Here is an 18770-nt window from a genome sequence, read left to right on the forward strand (position 1 = left end):
TTAGCACTGAATGATTTTGGCAGATGTGTATTTTCTTGTCTGGCATAATGCCAAAGTTCAACTGTTTAAACCAGTAAATAAAAAAAAAGGGCAAAATAACATTTGTATCCCTATTCCTTATAATTATTTAAATAAAGATATAGTTTCACAATAATTTTCAAATTAGTTCATTAGCACATATTAAGGAATCACTGAAATATTCTTTATACTAAACAGTAATCGAAATAAATTAAAATGAGAATGTATTGAAATCAGAATAGACTGTAATCGAAGTGAACTATAATTGAATTGAGAAATAAGAATCATAATAAATTATTTACTTTAACTATATGAATCGAATCAGAATGAATTATATTACAATTGATATGTTTACTTTATCTTGAAATTATAATGAATAGTTGGAAGTTACTAAAAATGACCTTAGTTGATTATTGTCATTATTTATTATAATAATTTTGATTATTATTATTCAAATAATTATTTTTAATAATAATAATAATTATTAATTTTATTATCATTAATTGATTGTATTATAATAATGATGACAATGATAATGTTGATGACAATAGTAATAACAATGATTATTATTATTGTTAAAATTTTATCACTATTAATATTAAATTATTATTATTATTAACAACAACAACAACAAAATAAAAATAGGAATAATAGTAATAATAACAATAATATAATAATATTTTATTTAACGACAAAAATAGAATTATAAAATTTAGATGAGATAAAAGAGGGAATTTAAGAAATGAAAACTTAATTTCTTATCTCTCTCATGAGAATCGAGTTCTCATTCCTTAATCTAAAAAATGTGCGAACCCCACATGTTTCATTCTAATTCACCTATATTTTAGTAAGTAAACATCATCAATTATTTTTAATTTGAATTTTAGTTCCCCAATCTAGCAAGTAAATGCACCACTAGTATTTTATAATTCTAATGCTGTAATATCAAATTTTAAAATGTGAATTGCGTTAGGGTACTTTGGACATTTGAAAAGAAATGAGGACTCATGTGTGATGTTATGGATAAATTATGTAATTATTTGAGAAAAGGGTAAAATCATGAGGATGTACGTGTTATTATATTTAACAAAATCTCTCTCTCCTGCCCAAACTGCCCGTACTCTCTGTTTCAAACTGCCCAACCTGCCCGTCCTAACACTTTCCCTCTTTCTCAAGCAGCCTCTCTCTCTCTCTTCAACTTTTGACTAAATTTTGCAAACCGGGTGTCATTGATTTTCCCAAATTTTCCATTTTTTGCGGTTTTTTGGATGTGGGGTTTTCTAATTGTAGCTAAATTTATGAGCTTTTTTGAGTTATGATATGAGAGCTTGATCAATTTTAGAGCTTTGTAAAGATGGGTTTGAGTCCTGAGTCTGTAAAAGTGAAGAATTGGGAAGTGAATAATAGTGATAATAATAATAATAGTAAATCAAGGAAGGTAAAGAAGAAGAAAGATGGAGGAGCTGAACAAGAAGAAGAAGAAGAAATTGGATGTTGGGTTAGGTTCAGGTTTATTGAAAGTTGCATGCCTTCAAGATCAAAAGTTGACAGTTCCATGAGTGGTACAAGTACTAATTATGGTAATTATTTTTGTTTTCTTTTCTTAAGTCATTATTTTTGTTATGAATTTTATTTTCACAGAACTGTTAAAGTTTACAACCTTATGTGTGAATTTAATTTCTTTCTATATTTATCATCTTCGGGTTTCCATCTAAGCAAAGTGAAGATACATAATTTTTTTTTCCCTTTAAAGTGATATATCAGCATCATTAGTTGAAGGGATATGTTTTGCATGAGGTTGAGGATATGTAAAAGTCTCTTGTTTCGTTTTTGAGAAAGGATAGGAGCTGTGTGAAATTTGTTCATTTAACGGGATTGTCTATAATCACTTAGTAAGTATGTGTCGATTTGTTTTTATTGGGTATGCTAAGCTTTGTGTGAGGTTTCACCTAATAACTTGCTCAGTTTGATTATTTTGCCAAAATTGAACATTGAAGCATGAGCATTCATAGCGATTTTCTTTAGGTTGGGAGAAAATAAATGTGTTAATATGGAGGTATTGTGATTGTAACTGCATTTGGATATCATTGCATGATTATTGTTTACCTCTTTTGATATGTGTATGATTTGTAATTTTTGGGTCTATCAGCAGATGGTAAATCCTCAAATGAGAAAAGAAGAGATCGACCAGTTGTTCCTGTGTCCTCTACGACAACAAGTAATGCAGAAAGTGCTTCATCAACTCCGAAATTCAGTGAGGAGTTGAAGGTTGCTTCTCAGCTTCGGAAGTTCATGTTCAATGATCTTAAGCTAGCGACGAGGAATTTCAGGCCTGAGAGTCTTCTTGGTGAGGGTGGGTTTGGTTGTGTCTTCAAAGGTTGGGTTGAAGAGAATGGAACTGCTCCAGTGAAACCCGGTACTGGGCTTACTGTTGCAGTTAAAACCTTAAATCATGATGGACTTCAGGGACATAAAGAGTGGCTGGTATGAACGTTAAATTTTCTTCCTCTTCATTTTATTGACTGTAGGGACCACACTTTGGTGCTTTTGCTTACAAATTTATTGAAATCTTTCTCTTTCCTCTTTAAATCTCAGGCGGAAGTTAATTTCCTTGGCAACCTCCTCCATCCCAATTTGGTTAAATTGGTTGGATACTGCATCGAAGATGATCAAAGGCTGCTGGTATATGAGTTTATGCCTCGAGGGAGTTTGGAAAACCACCTCTTCAGAAGTATGTGACTAATCATTGATTACTCTTCTTAAGTGTGCTGTTATGTTTCATTAATGTGATTTCTTAGTCAGAGAATTGTTGTTACTTCAATGTTCAATTATGAACCGTGGCTAATTACTTCTCCTGAATGTGTGAGGTGGAGAGTTCAAGCTACCCCATGTTTTCTTAGGTTGTAGAGGGGTATCTAGCATTAGCTTCCGTAGTGAAAACATACTGTTAAAAATTAGCTTATATATTAATCGAAATTTCCTGGTTTCAAATTGCAGCATCTTATAGATGATGGAGAGAAAATGAAGGATAAATTTGATGCAATATGTACCATGTGCTTTTCTGCGTTAAACCCTATGAATTGTATATCTTCCATGTAGATAAGCATTACAACCTAATCTGAGAGGGTTGCTACTGATTATAAGCAATAGCATGCTTGATATGCTTGATACGAGCAATAGCCATTAGGACTCAAAAGTAATATCTATTAATTGAAAGCAATAGTTTGCTTAATCACACTTGTTGCTCTGGCCAAACGCAGGTTGCAGTTCCATCTAATGCGAAACATTGATATTTACTAAGATTGATTATTGTGCCGCATTTGAGTTGGGGCAGAACTCTTCTTTCTGATTTTGTTAATAGGTTTTCTGTGTGACATTTAGGTACAACCATTAGAATTGCTCTATCAAGAAGAATTTCCTACTAGCTTTGTACAAACTGCAATTCACAACCTGTTTTAAACCTCAAGAGAAAGTTTTAGGTTTTAGATTGACTTAGCTATTTCTTTTTGATTATTATGCCATTATGGAATTGTGTTTTTGACACTTTCTACTTGCATAATTGTATTTTAATGTTCTCTGGTGACAACCATGTTATATGCAGAAGGGTCCTTGCCACTTCCATGGTCTATCAGAATGAAGATTGCACTTGGTGCTGCTAAGGGTCTTGCCTTTCTTCATGAAGAAGCTGAAAAACCTGTGATATATCGTGATTTCAAAACATCAAATATTTTATTAGATGCGGTATGTGACACACATTCAGCACAATAACTATATTCTGTCAGTCAATCTATTCCCTTATTTTCTAAAATGGTTTAAACATTTTAGGATTACAATGCCAAACTCTCTGATTTTGGACTTGCCAAAGACGCCCCAGAGGATGGTAAAACACATGTATCTACTCGAGTAATGGGAACGTATGGATATGCTGCTCCAGAGTATGTGATGACTGGTAAGCATAAAAAATACTTCTTATGTCATTTATGTTATTTAATAATTACTGCCCCGTGTAGAAATCACACCAGTGATCACTGGGTTGTAACTTAAGTCTAAAATGCTTCTTGTGGATTTAGGACATTTGACATCAAAGAGTGATGTCTATAGCTTTGGAGTAGTTTTACTTGAAATGTTGACTGGACGAAGATCCATGGATAAAAACCGACCAAATGGGGAACACAACCTTGTGGAATGGGCAAGACCGCATCTTGGGGACAAGAGAAGGTTCTATCGGTTGTTGGACCCTCGCCTTGAAGGTCACTTTTCAATCAAAGGTTCTCAGAAAGCAACCCAGCTGGCTGCCCAATGCCTTAGCCGTGACCCCAAAGCCAGACCACGGATGAGTGAGGTTGTTGAAACTTTGAAGCCTTTGCAAAACCTCAAGGACATGGCTAGCTCCTCCTATTACTTCCAAACCATGCAGGCAGATAATACCTGGTCCATCCGAAATTCTAAAAACGGCATCAGAACACAGGGAGGATTCATGACAAGGAATGGACAACCCTTAAGGACCTTATCGCATCCAAATGGTCCACATGCTTCTCCATATCGCCATCCTCAACAGTCACCAAAACCGAATGGAAAACAATAATAAAATCCCCATTTTGAATTACTCGATTAAATTATCTTCAGATAATCACAGTGATTCTCTCTTATCTTTGTTTCTGAAATGGCTTGTATCGTTGTTGTTTATCATTTGTATCATATAATCATAGTGACTCAAAGGCCTCCTTTGCCTGTGTAGTTATGCAGTGCATGTAGTTTATGGAAACCCAAGGAGGCTGGTTTAATTATTGTGTATCATTACATCCATGCGATGTATATGAGATATCTGATATCTATTCAAGTCACATTGTTTTTAGAAAGTTAATATTGTTATGATCCTGGTCACCAGGCAATACCGTCCAATCTTATAATATCCCACAATGCGTGATAAGTGTGCACTTGGTATTTTGTGATTGGAGGAGCGTTTGGTGAAGTGGTGGGGACGGTCTTATCTTGGATTCTTTCTATCAAGGCAAGGACAAGCTAAGGAGGGTTGGTTGGGGGCCATTATTGATGCGCGTATATGGAATGTTATAGCTGGAGACGCATTCGCAGTTGTGCAATTTTTGCATTGATCCATCTTTCATACTTTCAACCACTCCTTGTAATTTTATACATAAATGGATACTTGATAGGGTTTATGGAAATGTGTAAGTATTCAAAGTTCAGGTTTACCTACACTGGCAGAAACAATATCAAATCTCTCATGCTCAGCAAATCAAACTCCTACTTCACTGATAAGTTTAAACTTTTGCATGGATGCAGTAAACATATTAAAAGTTATTTTTATTATATGCCATGTAGGGTAACTTCATGTTTACATCTAGATTGTTACGGGTTACATTTAAGGGAAAAAATTTGTCTTGCCGTTGCCTGCTCTAATTAGTAATTAACAAGGCATGGTAAAATCAACTGGGGTTCTCAAGCCACATGAACAAGTTAGGCCTGGTTGTCCTGAGCTTCCTTGTTAATGTTGGCGGGCCTAACCTTGCTGAAATTTGAATTTCATATTTATTATTTATGACAAATTTGATATGAGACTGTGACGTCTGACAACTAATTGAGTGAACATAGAGCATCAATCTATGTTAAGCAGCAAGACTTAATATGGTAACAAAATTAATACAGCCGAATAAAAGAGAGTTGTTCCAATAATGCGTTTCCTGTTACAAACCCAAGAAAAGTAGAAAACAAGCTGGTCAGTGGTCACCCCAAAATGAGTGAGTGAAGCAAATGTAATAAAGACTAAAAAGGAGCAAATGCTGCTAATTGGGCTGAACGTAAGGGTGCTAAATGAAAGTTGAGACTAAAATTCAAATGGGTTTAGTGCTCTTGGGGTACCTTACTATTAAGGAAATGATTCTGTTTCTTTTTAATGCTTTTCAAATATGTATTCTGAAATTAAAAAGATTTTAATTAATAAATAAATACTTTTCTAAAAGTACTAATTAATATTTTTTAGGATAACGGGGTCCCATTGTTTATTTTAACTTCTGTTTATTTAAGTGAAAGAATCCTATTTATAAATAACCACTCTTATTCTTACAATCAATTTTTTTTAATATTAATTACACATTATATTAGAGTAGACATTACACTGATATTTACAATCATATATATAATTTAGATCTCACATTATTATATTAATAAACTCACATTATTACATTAATTCTATAAAGTACATATTCATATATAAGATTACTATATTTCACGGAGCAGACATTATACTATGAAGTACATGTTCAAATATATAACTTTGGACTTACATTATTACATTAATTTTATAAAGTATATACCCAAACATATGATCCTTACAACATATGTTTACGTTATTACATTAATTTTATGAAATACATACTCAGACATATAACATTCAGAGAGAAAAAAAATCTCTATTCCACTCGTATTTCATAAAAACAAAACTTACAAATTAATCTTACATAATTTTTTACTTAATTAAAAAAAATTAAGCTTATTAAACACTCAAACCACAATCATCATAGTTCTTCTTTAACTTTCAGAGCAGCTAAAGCCCAAGTGTCACGAACAAAAATCCTTTTAAAAGAAAAAAGTAACCACTTTGGTTGTTAAGCCACATTTGTTTCTTGTTTCAAAAGCAACTCTTTTGCAGGGTATGTTTGTACACCTCTAAATTTTCCGTTTGGCTCCCGAGAAAAAAAATTCAGAAATTTAAGAGAATCACCCCTGCACTTTGATCCTTAAATCACCCCTGCATTTTTTTCCTTTGTTTTTCTGTATTTATTGTGTTGTTAGAGACCAGTTTTGCTTTTCATTTTTTTAGTTTTGTTGTTAAATATGTCGTTTTGAGTGTCTTTCTGAACTCCCTTTAGTCTGTATGTGATTGTTTACAGTTAACATAGAAAAGAATCGAAAGTTGAATGAGAAAGTTTGGAACTTTGTGTTTTTTTCCCCTCCTTTTCTCTATTGAACTTGAATAATCAATAAACTTTACTTTTTTCTTGTTAAAAAAAAAAAACAAAGGAAAAAATTTTCCAGCTGGGTTATTTTTTTAAGTTCATTTTCTGAATTATTTACCATTTCTTTTTATAAATTTTACAAATATGTAATTCTTCGTTATAAATCTTGTTTTGAAGCTTTGTTACAGCCAATTTTTTTTTTTTTTTGGAAAAACTGTTGCAGCTAATTTGTGATCCTACTCATCGTAAGTCATCTAATAATTGTCAAAGCCAGGCACCCTTTAAAATGTTGGAGGAGAAAGTTTGAAACTTTGCGTTTATTTTCTTTTTGAACTAAAATAATGAATAAAGTTCATTTTTTGGTTTAAACAAGTGGAATAAAAAAATGTCTTTTGCCCATCTCGGTTATTTTTTAAATCCATTTTCTTAATATCACTTGTAGCAATTCATACGGGTAGACACCATTTTGCACAAATTTCGTGCTTATTTGTTAATTTACTGATCCATTGCTGGAGTTTGATTTCAGTTGCAGTTTTGAAAGATGGGTCAAACGTTGGGCTGCATTCAGGTGGAGCAGTCAAAAGTAGTCATCAGAGAACAATTTGGAAAGTTTGATCATGTGCTTGAACCTGGGTGTCAATGCTTGCCTTGGTGCCTTGGCTACAAGGTAGCTGGTCGGCTTTCACTCCGGGTGCAACAACTGGATGTTAAATGTGAAACAAAGACTAAGGTTTGCGGTTTCTTCTCCTTGACTTGATTTCTCTGAATAAATTGATTTCAGTTTGTTATTTATATGTTCCTTTTAGAATGCAAATGATATATGTATCTGTTTTCTTAAGCAAGTTCTAATCTTTATACTTGATGAATTCAAATGCAGTCTCTTAGGTACCTTGGAACTTCTTTCTAATAAGCATTTGTTTGTGTGGAATGAGTTGTTTGCTTTCCCTCCGAATGACCACTCTGGTTTTGTTTCCTCTTTCTGTGTTTGTATAGTTTGAGGGGACATCATATTGACTTTTGATTATCTCTCCATTTACCATAAATTTATCTTCTTTGTTCTTGGAAAAGTGAAAACTTGACATTTAATAGAGTTTAATTTATACAAACTTTTTCAGGATAATGTTTTTGTCAATGTGGTTGCTTCCGTTCAATATCGTGCCTTGGCTGATAAAGCTTATGATGCTTTCTATAAGCTCTCCAACACCAGGGGCCAAATCCAAGCCTATGTCTTTGATGGTAAGTAAGGTTCTTTTGGGTGCATTGTGAAGTAAATAAATATGGTTATTGACATGATTGGTAGACATATAATAAGGTGCTTTACAAAAACTAATATTTTTCATCTCTTCAGTTATCAGGGCAAGCGTACCAAAACTGAACTTAGATGCCGCCTTTGAGCAGAAGAATGAAATTGCCAAAGCCGTTGAAGAGGAGCTCGAAAAGGTAATATTTGTGAAAATTTGGATTGTTTTTGTTTAAAGCGACCCAAGAGCCAATGTCCTGCCCTTCTTTTTTTTTTTTTGGGTTAGGCCATGTCTCATTATGGGTATGAGATAGTGCAGACTCTTATTGTGGATATTGAGCCAGATGTTCATGTAAAGAGAGCAATGAATGAGATCAATGCAGGTGAAAATTTAGATCCAATTCGTACTTGTCACTCGCAGGAAAAGTATGAATATAATTTATAATCCCAATTGTTTGAACGCTTGATGCTTCGCTTGTGCATGTGACTAGCTGCAAGACTGAGGCTGGCAGCAAATGAGAAGGCTGAGGCAGAGAAGATATTGCAAATCAAACGAGCTGAAGGGGAGGCTGAGGCAAAATACCTGTCCGGACTTGGGATAGCACGTCAGCGCCAGGCTATTGTTGATGGGTTAAGAGACAGTGTGCTTGCCTTCTCTGAGAATGTTCCTGGAACAACCTCCAAGGATGTCATGGACATGGTTCTGGTGACTCAATACTTTGACACCATGAAGGAGATCGGAGCATCCTCGAAGTCCTCATCTGTTTTTATCCCACATGGACCTGGTGCTGTTAAGGACATTGCTACACAAATCAGGGAGGGACTCCTTCAGGCCAATCAAGTTCAGAAGTAGATATTCTGCTGATATGCAAAGTCCTTTACTAGTCCTAGTGCTTATCATAGTCCTGCATTTGGTGTTTCTAATATCTAAACTTTATTAGTATTTTATTCCAAGCACCGTCCTTTGTTATATTATTACTTGCACAATGGGGGGAAAAAAAGGGCTCGAGTGAAATCATTTGTATATGCAATATGCTTCCGTTATAATTTTTCGCCATAATCATAATATTAGGATATTAGGACTAATTATTTCGATCACTATCAGGAGTTTATTACATAATAGCTGTATAGTTATAAAAATTATTAGTTTGATTTGGTTATCTTTAATCTAAGTGATATAGAGGTACTACATAAATATTATACCATAGGGATTTTGTAAAATCATTTTAAAAGTCTAAACATTTGTATTCTTTTCATTTTTTTTCTCTCAATATAATTTCTGCAAATATTATACAATGATTTGGTAACAACTTTAAAGATAAATGATTGTTTAAGCAACTTAAAAAAATATTTTATTTTAAACTTTTAATGCAACAAAGTATATATTGTTTAAAGTATATAGATTATTATTATTATGTGAAGGTAGGCTTTTTAAGGCAGAATTATGAAAAATAATAACTTATTATAATATAAATTTTTTGTTTTTAACTGGCCTAAATTGCTACCATAATTTTTTGTAATGATTTGGATACACAGGATTTGTAAATTTCTATCAGTACACTTCATGGTAGAGGATTCAAATTAGTCAATAGAAGGTTTGTAAAAGTCTTGGCTACTTCTGCCGCATTGAACCTCCACTAAATACTTGCCACGTGTATGACGCGGTCAATGCGCACAGAATTTCTTATCATGGCAAAAGCAAAACCCATGCTGGTCAGTCTCCATCAAGGTAACAACAACTATAATATTAGAGCACCACCAAAAGATTATTCAAATACGATTTTATTACTTATTTAAAGAATCGCATCAATATTTAAAGTTTCAAAAGATACTTTAATTAAGATTCTTCAAATAAGAATTAATTCCCTCTCTTCAAATTTAGAGAGTTAATTTCTCAATTTTCAATTTATATTTTATTACTTTTCATTGAAGAAAGAGAGAGAAGTGCTTTAATTGCTATTGACTTTTTCTTTAAAAAACTAATTATATGATTAAAATAATATTAATTTTTTTCTATTTGAAGAGTTTTTTTGGAGAATATTATATTTTTTCACCCTTTTATTTGCCACATAAGCAAATAAATATTTGAAGAGTAAAATTTATATAAGTTTTTGGAGATGCTCTTAGCGCCATCGAAATTTTTTGTTACATTTCTCAAATTTTTTTTTTTAAATTTCAGTTTATTTTATCTTTTAACAACCTGAAAAAAATGTAACCTGAATTTTAGAAAACTTCGCAGAGAATCTGAAAAATGTAAAAAATGATTGCATTATGAATATAGCCACTTTGGTCTAGCTCAGTAGTATTGGGTCAGAATAATTAACAATGGTCGTACATTATATCGCCACAAGTTTTTTGTTACATTCCCAGATTTTATATCTTAAAAATGATTTTATGTTATATTACCATAAGTTTTTCATTACACTCACAAACTTTGCATCATACATCCAAAGTAAGACATAAAATGTAATTGTTCCAAAAAAAATTTGGGAAGTGTAATGAACAATTTGTGATCATTCATGAAAAAATTTGCAATATTTGTAACATGTATACGGTGGCTGTAAGGTAGTTTTTAGAGCTTTACCGTGCTTATTTAATATCATGCATTGACGTCGCTTTCAAGAACTCATAGATTGCCGGCAGCAGTTTCTTACAGGATAAGGTTGCCGTGTTCAAACTAACAACCTGAGAGATAGCATTAGCAGCATGTAGAAGCTGTCAGAATCAAAATGACATCAAAGCGGCATCATTCCTCTTGTTTTCAGTTTCATGCTGGCATGAGAATGACTGCATGATTATAAACTACAAACCAATTATTGCAACTTACTGATCTTCTTGTACGTTTTACTTTGTCCACTTGATAGGAGATTTCCAATGAAAGCAAAGGGAATATCATTTCACATCATACTATGATATAATAATGACAAGAAAGATGCTTGGAAAGCTCCATTATTCTTTTTGAACATTGATCTTATGAACCCATTAAAATAATTGATCTTAATATTCATTGGCGACTGCGTTTACAATGAAGCTAATCCAATTGGTCTCTTTGACTTTTGTGCATCTAGCAATATAATTGGCTTATCTTGTTCCTTCTTACCTACGCTAGCATCTTGTCCCATTGCTTCATTGGTATGTGACTCTCTCTCTCTCTCTCTCTCTCAATTCCGAACGATTAAATAATTTGATGTTTGAGATCATACTCAATCACTTGTGATTCTTTACATTCCAAGTTTATTTGATTATTACTGGGAAGCAAATTTCAAAGTGTTTTTCTTTCTTTTGCTTTTCCAGTGAAGAATATACGAGTAAGACTAGAGAAAAATGGGGAATGCATTCTGTTGTGTACAAGTTGATCAGTCTACGGTTGCTATAAGGGAGAGATTTGGCAAGTTTGACGAAGTTCTTGATCCGGGATGCCATTGCGTGCCCTGGCTTCTAGGATGTCAGATTGCTGGTGATCTCTCACTCAGGCTGCAGCAGTTGGACGTGCGCTGTGAGACCAAGACGAAGGTGATTTTTTTCCCCACTGTGCTATATAGAATTTGATGCAGATTCTTGTAGTAGCTTTTCATGATGATACATCACTCAATAATTCCAGGGACATGGTTCAAGTTCTGAAATTCTTCTATGAACGATCTTCAGTTTTCAGTTTGTCACCAATCTATTTTTAAGTTGATATGATCTGTGGCTCTACAGGATAATGTGTTTGTCAACGTAGTGGCATCCGTCCAGTACCGTGCCCTGGCCAAAAAGGCGAGTGATGCTTTCTACAAACTTAGCAACACCAGAACTCAGATTCAAGCCTATGTTTTTGATGGTATGAGAAGAGGGAAAGCTTAAATAATTACTGTTAATACTAATTTTTCTGTGTCTACTGGCTATTACTTAATATGCTAACTCTCATTTTCGTGATTGAATCAATCAGTGATCAGGGCAAGTGTTCCAAAGCTAGATTTGGATGATGTTTTTGAGCAGAAGAATGATATTGCAAAAGCTGTTGAAGAAGAGCTCGAAAAGGTACGCGTTACTTCTGTGGAGAATCATCAAATTTTTTCATGTCTGTGTCAACATATTGCTACCCGATGAAATTACAGGCAATGTCTGCTTATGGGTATGAGATTGTCCAGACACTCATTGTAGATATCGAACCAGATGTGCACGTCAAACGGGCAATGAACGAGATCAATGCTGGTGAGAAATCAACCTTTGTCTGCACAAATTTCTTTGTTATTATTTCTCAATTTTTTCTAACTAAGTTGAATTCTGGCAGCTGCAAGGCTGAGGGTAGCAGCTAATGAGAAAGCAGAAGCAGAGAAGATTGTACAGATAAAGCGAGCAGAAGGTGAAGCTGAGTCCAAGTACCTAGCGGGAGTTGGTATTGCCAGGCAGCGCCAGGCAATTGTTGATGGCCTGAGAGACAGCGTGCTTGGCTTCTCAGAAAATGTACCAGGAACTACTGCCAAGGATATTTTAGACATGGTACTTATCACTCAGTATTTCGACACCATGAAGGAAATTGGCGCTTCCTCCAAGAGCTCATCAGTCTTTATTCCACATGGACCTGGAGCTGTTCAGGATATTGCAACACAGATTCGAAATGGATTGCTTCAGGCATCCTCACACTAGCAGCTATAAGCCGTCTTCACTGTCACCATGTATGCAGCTGCTTCTGTAAGTGACCGATTGGTTACCGCGTGTGTCTACATAATACTTGCTATGTCAAACCTGTTATGTGCAAATGTCATGTCATGCGTGCTACTTCTTGAAAACCAAACCAGAAATTGTGCAAGTATGCACTTTATACGTTTTTGGAGTAGGTGATGAATTAGATAAAATCGATTGGAAGATGATGATTACTGCAGGCAACAATCCCACCTAGAAATGGCCAATAACTAATGCTAGTGGTCCCAAAAGAATATATAAACAACCTTATCCTCTGTTGTCTATATTCTGGACGAGGGGACAAACATGATAATAGATATGTATCAATCAATTCCAAATATGGTTAAAGGAGTCATTACCATTCAAAAAGATCAGATAGCTAAATAATAACCAATCAAAAGCTCTAGCTGACCTAATAACCAAAATGGGCATCCAATCTTATATCATTCAAGATAGTGAACACGGAAGGTGGAAGGCTATGCTTGTTGAAACAGAACAAAAATGAAATAAGATTGCTAAAGACAGCCATTAAATGACTGAAATAAAATCTCCAAGTGAAAACATCACAAAATAACAGGTATTAAACCTCAGTCAAAAGGTTAATTGGAAATTGTAAAAGCCCTCAAAAGTTATGACACAGGTTTATGATCCTCCAATTTTATTTTACAATTCAAAACCACCGAGAAGAGATAAAACAAAACACATAATCAGTTTTGAACAGACAGCTAAACTATGCCTACCAACACCTACCAAGCTCTCAACTATGGCTTTAGAGCCAATGCCAGTCCAAATTTGGCACTCTTCTCAATGGCCTTGGTGTCCACCTCACCAGAAATGGTGAACAACGACTTTGGACGCCACTCATGCTGGATGAGAGCACTAGCAATGCCAGCATTGTTCACTCGCGCCTTCAATGTGGTCAGTGGATCTAATATGTGCTGGGTCCCAACAGTGATGGTATTGTCAGTGGTTGAGAAGCTATGGATTACTTCTGCACCAACAGCTGTCAAGGGATTAACAAAGTGGTAGTAGGATGCAGCCAGGGAATCACCTTTGTTGTTCCTGTGCAACACAAGCGTGGAGTTATCAGTTCGAAGAATTCACTTTGCCACATTAAGAGTATTACAACAGGCATGGTTAAATCTAATATTCATTCACAACAAGAACAAATTAGTCAAGGCAGCTAGAATGTCGTATCATGTATTTTATCATCTCAAACAGACCTCTTAACAAGCCATTCAGGTAGGGCCCCAAAAAAGTCATTAACAAGCCATCATTATCATGTATTTCATGAAGATATGAGATATCAAACAAGAAGCTTCAAAAATCTAGTCATAAAAATGTCAATCAGTTGGCCAAACATAATGTTTGACTATTCTGATAAACTATGGGTTTCTCAAATGAAAGTGATTTCTGCAAAAAAAAAAAGAAAACACCAAATACAGCAAAGAATGTACAGCACAGTAGTAGAAAAAAGAAGATCCCTTTCAAATGAACAGATGCACACAGTAAAAAATACTCACAAATTCAATGAAGCAATAAGGTCGGCATTGTTGAAGCTCAGACCAGCATTGCATTTAGTGAAGTTCCCAGATTTGGAGTCAAATGACAGATCAGTACCAAGAGAGAGAACATTAGTACCAATCACAGCCGAGAAGTTAACAATAGGATTCGCTGTTAAGCCGACACTTGTGCTTATCCCCGCATAATCATGCAAATACTGGAGTTCAACCTGTAACACAATTATGAAACAATAAGATAAATAACAACCAAGAGTTTCCAATATAATGGTATTTGTATAGAACAATCTCTGGAAGAATATCTCCACATTAACAAGTCACTAGTTCTGACGTCACAAACTGAGATACGAAAATGTGAAATCTGCATTGCCAGTTCTCAACTAATTGATGAAATTTTCAAATATTAAAAAACTAGAGTAGAGAATGTTAAATTACTTACCTTGCCAGACCTTTGATCTGGAACTTTGAAGCTTAGGATCGTTTTCAGCCCAGGAGCAGGTTCATCAACAGTGATAGTTGTGAAAAGCTAATCACAATACAGAATTTCAGTACACATAAAGAATTTTCAATACATCAATAGATATTTGAAACAAGATCATGAAAGACAAGCAGTAAAACATGACATAATAAGAGATTAAAGATCAGATTACAGGAGAAACTATAATCCAATAAAACTTACATTGGAGGCAGTGTCCACTTTGAGATCAGTTGTGATATTCTTGTTCTTCAGCTGGGTATTAACATCAGCTAGAAACAGCTCACCCTTTTTCGTTCCAGATGATGTAATAGCCTGCGCAATGATAAAATAAAGAAAAGGTCAACAATTGATAAAAAAATCCAATGAGCTTACCACTAAACTCAATCAATTCAAACTAGAAACAGATAAGACACTCAAAATAGAGAACACAACTTCACTGTACTCATCAACTGCTGCAATAATTAGAAAAGAGAAGTAAAAAGCATTAAGGCAAAAAAAAAAGCATCATTTTTCCATAGCCACAAACAACAAAACCAACCATATATGAACAATGCTTGTGCAGAAAATAAAATATACAAGTACCACCCATTGCAAGATTTTGACTTTAATGAGATCACAAAAAACCCTAACAACAACATCCTTCAAAGTTGCAAGAAAGCTGAATCAACAAAACTCAGCATCATTTTGGTATTCTCAACAAATGCATTTCGGTGTATCAGATGCCCTATGCAAAAGAATTAAAGCCAACCACTGTAATTACTATTCCTAAACAAAAACAAAGCAATGAATGCAGCAAGTTACAGTCCTTAGGCAACAAATGAATATAAAACAGAAGCAATAAAAGATAGAACTTACAACTCCAGTCGGAGAGTAGGTAGTGATAGTGAACTTGTGGTCGCTCTGATAATCCTTGTACAAAAGATCTACAATTCACACACACGACAAAAAAAAAAAAAATCCCACAACAAATATCAAAAAATAAAAAAATAACCAGAAATAAATTTATAATCATGGAAAAAAAAAGACTCAGAAAAATTCATTTTGAAAAATAAAAAATAAAAAATGGACCTCTGGCTTTTTTGCCAATATCAGTGTAGAGACCAGGACCCTTGCCCATGATTGAATTTTTTTTTTTTCTCCGTGGAGAATGACAGGGACCCAGAAAACCAAGAAGGGAAAACCAATGAAGAAAGATGTGGGTTTGGGTTTGGGGGTTTTATATTTAAAGGCCAGAGAAAACCCTAATTTCACCTTTCTATTTAGGGTGGTTCTTTTTCTTATTTCTCAATAAAATCTGACCCGTTAGATATGGAGGCTAGGCGGTGTCTTAGTGTTTTGGCCGTTGAATATTCAGTCCCTTTTAATATGGTTTTTAATTTGGGATTTTACCAACTGCAGCAGGGTTTGCCACTGTTGGGCCTGTTCAGTTGGGCCTTACGAGCACCAAACCGACATGTCACTACTTGATTTGTTTTTCTTGAAGATAATTTTGGGTTAGATATTAAAGCAAGAATTATACAGCGGAATGTTTTTGAATATGTGATGCTGACGTTTAGAGTCAAATTTTGCTTGATATATTTATAAGTTTATATAATTAGTTTGAGAGCTTAGAATCAAAAAAATCAAACTAGAAGCTAAAAGTGAGTATGATGTATGGCACGAAGTTGGATGAAATTTTGAAAATGACATGTCAAGCAGGGAACAACTTGAAGATTGGACCTATATATCAATAAAAATCGGAGCAGTTATGATTTTTATGGTCTTTTTTCTTTTCTTTTCCTTTTTTTTTTTTTTCCAAGAACACACTAACAAAAATGTTGATGAAACTATGCTTTATTAGAACTTGATTTGATCATAGGCTTCGAAACTTAGTAGCAATAACTTACATGTTTTAATCATTGCATAAGCTTGTTAATTTCTGTATAGATATGCTTACAAGCCCTTGGAAAAAAAAAAAAAAAACTAGAACAAACGGTTGGTATTGTATTCCCATGTTGAAGAAAATTGAATAAACTGAATAAGACTTCTACACGACATGTAGAACGCCATGGCTCTTCTTGAACTTTGAAATTAGGCTGCATAATCACCGCTTGTAAGTCATTTTGCATAGTTCCTGAAGCATTTTACAATGCTAACAGGAAGTAGTATGCCAATGTTACAGGCAAGGTTATGATCATGCCAAATAATACCCTGAACCAAAAAAAAAAAAAAATTGATCTCAAAAAACTAATCTTGATACACAAAGATAAGAAGAGAGATACATTGAAGCAGAAATTACCCTGTACTCAATATATCCGGATGAACATTATACTCTTTAGCGAAAACAAATGGCACGATTCCTTGAGGAAGAGCTGCCTGCACTTCAGAAAACACAGATTTTTGGGCTTAAATCCCAATGATTGATTGAGAAAAAATAAGTTCTGTAAGCAAGCACCTGTACAAATGCAATTTTAAACAATGTGCCCCTGAGTCCAATGGCAAAAGATGATGCTGCCATTAAGGCAGGCCCTACAATGAACTTCAGTGCCATGGCTACTGCTGCCATTCTTGTGCCGCAAGCTATTATGCTGGGCCGCGATGCCATGAAAAGACCTGTAAGGTATACTTTCTTTTATCAGTATTCATGTTGAAAGATGATTTAAGCGAATGATACATGATAATATTAATACCTAGGCTGAACATTGCCATGCCAAGACCTCCATTTGACAGTATCCGAACTGATTGGTCTATAATTGCTGGCAATTTTACTCCCCACCTGCAACAGATTCATAATCTCTATAACAAAAATATCAAAATGAGGTAAAAAAATGTGATGTACTTGTGTTGTAGAGACATGCCTGAATTCTATACTTGCCCAAATTAGGCCCAGCAAAGTTGCATGTGTATTGGGATTAATAATAAGCTTTCTTCCCACTGTCAATAGAATGTGCGTGGTCCTTACTCTCGTTGCTGTTCTGTTCTGTGCTTCCTCTTCTCCCTCTTTGGCTTGTGATTCTTGTGATGCGTCATGTTCCTCTTAAAATGGAGAGACAAAACAAAATTTTGAGACTTCATGTTAGAATTTAGACAAGAAAAATGAAAAATTCATGCATCGAAAAGTAATCTGTGCATCTAAAGGATACCTGGGGTTTCCGGATTTGGTGTGACAGAAGCTGATTTTGCAGCATTAAGCTCAAAGAGGAACAGCAATAAATTGTACCAAATTAGGCTCTGTAACACAACTATCTGTGCAAGGAGCAAGGCTGCTTCTTCACTGTACATAGCCCTCAACAACGGAATCCCGAGGATCAAGGAGTTAGGCAAAGATGAAAGAGAGAGGCCAGTGATGATCCACCTTAAGCCACTTCGCGAACTGATTTTGGTGAGTGCTACTAGTACTAAAAAGGCTAGTAGTTTCTGAAGAAAATCTGCATATATGAGTTTCAGGTTCATCTTATAGGGATTGTTTTTAGAAATCACTTGGAATGACAACAATGGAATTGAAAATTTGGCAACAAATTTGTTTATGCCTGCACATTGATCTGGTGTAAAAAGCTTCCACCATTTCACAGATATATAAGCTAACAACATAGCAACATATAATGGGACACAGGCAGCAACAACATGATAAGCATCAACCACAGAAATCATATTGGCAAACTAGTGATAGATCAATTGCTGTGAAAATGTGACTGGTTTTTTCAGTTTCTTGTGTGGGTTTTTGGCAACAGGAACTTTATATGCTGTTTACCAAAATTCTTCTTAATCCCCAGAATGACCTTATTGCATAAAAAATCATAATCTTTCGCGTTATGTAAACTCAGGCTAATACTGGCATGTTAGTCAAAAGTTAAGATTCTAACTTCCTTGTGGGTTATGTTCATGCATGCTTA

At 34.6% G+C, this 18770-nt stretch overlaps 5 protein-coding genes across 11 annotated transcripts; 3 read left to right on the forward strand and 2 right to left on the reverse strand.

The window, feature by feature from the left end:
* Positions 1-1209: 1209 nt before the first annotated feature.
* Positions 1210-4944, forward strand: LOC18039462 (probable serine/threonine-protein kinase PIX7). Of its 4 annotated transcripts, none has more exons than XM_006431003.2 (6): positions 1210-1598; positions 2168-2502; positions 2614-2749; positions 3620-3759; positions 3844-3967; positions 4089-4944. In XM_006431003.2, the coding sequence occupies exons 1-6, from the start codon at positions 1373-1375 to the stop codon at positions 4601-4603; spliced, it is 1476 nt and encodes a 491-aa protein (XP_006431066.1). In that variant the 5' UTR covers positions 1210-1372; the 3' UTR covers positions 4604-4944. The 4 variants fall into 4 exon arrangements, with proteins under 4 accessions (XP_006431066.1, XP_006431068.1, XP_006431067.1 ...); XM_006431005.2 differs by having other exon boundaries at positions 3623-3759; XM_006431004.2 differs by having other exon boundaries at positions 2171-2502.
* A 1639-nt stretch (positions 4945-6583) lies between these two features.
* Positions 6584-9279, forward strand: LOC18038544 (hypersensitive-induced response protein 1). Of its 4 annotated transcripts, none has more exons than XM_006431007.2 (6): positions 6584-6689; positions 7511-7725; positions 8111-8231; positions 8344-8435; positions 8522-8618; positions 8727-9279. In XM_006431007.2, exons 2-6 carry the CDS (start codon positions 7537-7539, stop codon positions 9086-9088), a joined length of 861 nt encoding a protein of 286 aa, XP_006431070.1. In that variant the 5' UTR covers positions 6584-6689; positions 7511-7536; the 3' UTR covers positions 9089-9279. The 4 variants fall into 4 exon arrangements, with proteins under 4 accessions (XP_006431070.1, XP_006431069.1, XP_006431071.1 ...); XM_006431006.2 differs by having other exon boundaries at positions 7522-7725; XM_006431008.2 differs by lacking the exon at positions 6584-6689 and having other exon boundaries at positions 7102-7725.
* Positions 9280-11191: 1912 nt separating this feature from the next.
* LOC18040109 (hypersensitive-induced response protein-like protein 1) lies at positions 11192-13041 on the forward strand. The gene is made up of 6 exons (XM_006431009.2): positions 11192-11367; positions 11530-11748; positions 11935-12055; positions 12164-12255; positions 12333-12429; positions 12509-13041. Exons 2-6 carry the CDS (start codon positions 11560-11562, stop codon positions 12862-12864), a joined length of 855 nt encoding a protein of 284 aa, XP_006431072.1. The 5' UTR covers positions 11192-11367; positions 11530-11559; the 3' UTR covers positions 12865-13041.
* A 341-nt stretch (positions 13042-13382) lies between these two features.
* Positions 13383-16130, reverse strand: LOC18038947 (mitochondrial outer membrane protein porin of 34 kDa). Its single transcript, XM_006431011.2, has 6 exons — positions 15967-16130; positions 15754-15821; positions 15100-15210; positions 14860-14946; positions 14424-14632; positions 13383-13962 (listed from the first exon to the last, which is right to left on the reverse strand). Exons 1-6 carry the CDS (start codon positions 16013-16015, stop codon positions 13662-13664), a joined length of 825 nt encoding a protein of 274 aa, XP_006431074.1. The 5' UTR covers positions 16016-16130; the 3' UTR covers positions 13383-13661.
* A 712-nt stretch (positions 16131-16842) lies between these two features.
* Positions 16843-18570, reverse strand: LOC18038948 (auxin efflux carrier component 8). The gene is made up of 6 exons (XM_006431012.2): positions 18021-18570; positions 17736-17913; positions 17568-17653; positions 17333-17490; positions 17177-17253; positions 16843-17088 (listed from the first exon to the last, which is right to left on the reverse strand). Exons 1-6 carry the CDS (start codon positions 18526-18528, stop codon positions 17022-17024), a joined length of 1074 nt encoding a protein of 357 aa, XP_006431075.1. The 5' UTR covers positions 18529-18570; the 3' UTR covers positions 16843-17021.
* Between the last annotated feature and the right edge of the window lie 200 nt (positions 18571-18770).

Source organism: Citrus clementina, unplaced genomic scaffold, assembly GCF_000493195.1.
Source record: "Citrus clementina cultivar Clemenules unplaced genomic scaffold, Citrus_clementina_v1.0 scaffold_6, whole genome shotgun sequence".
NCBI lineage: Eukaryota > Viridiplantae > Streptophyta > Magnoliopsida > Sapindales > Rutaceae > Citrus > Citrus x clementina.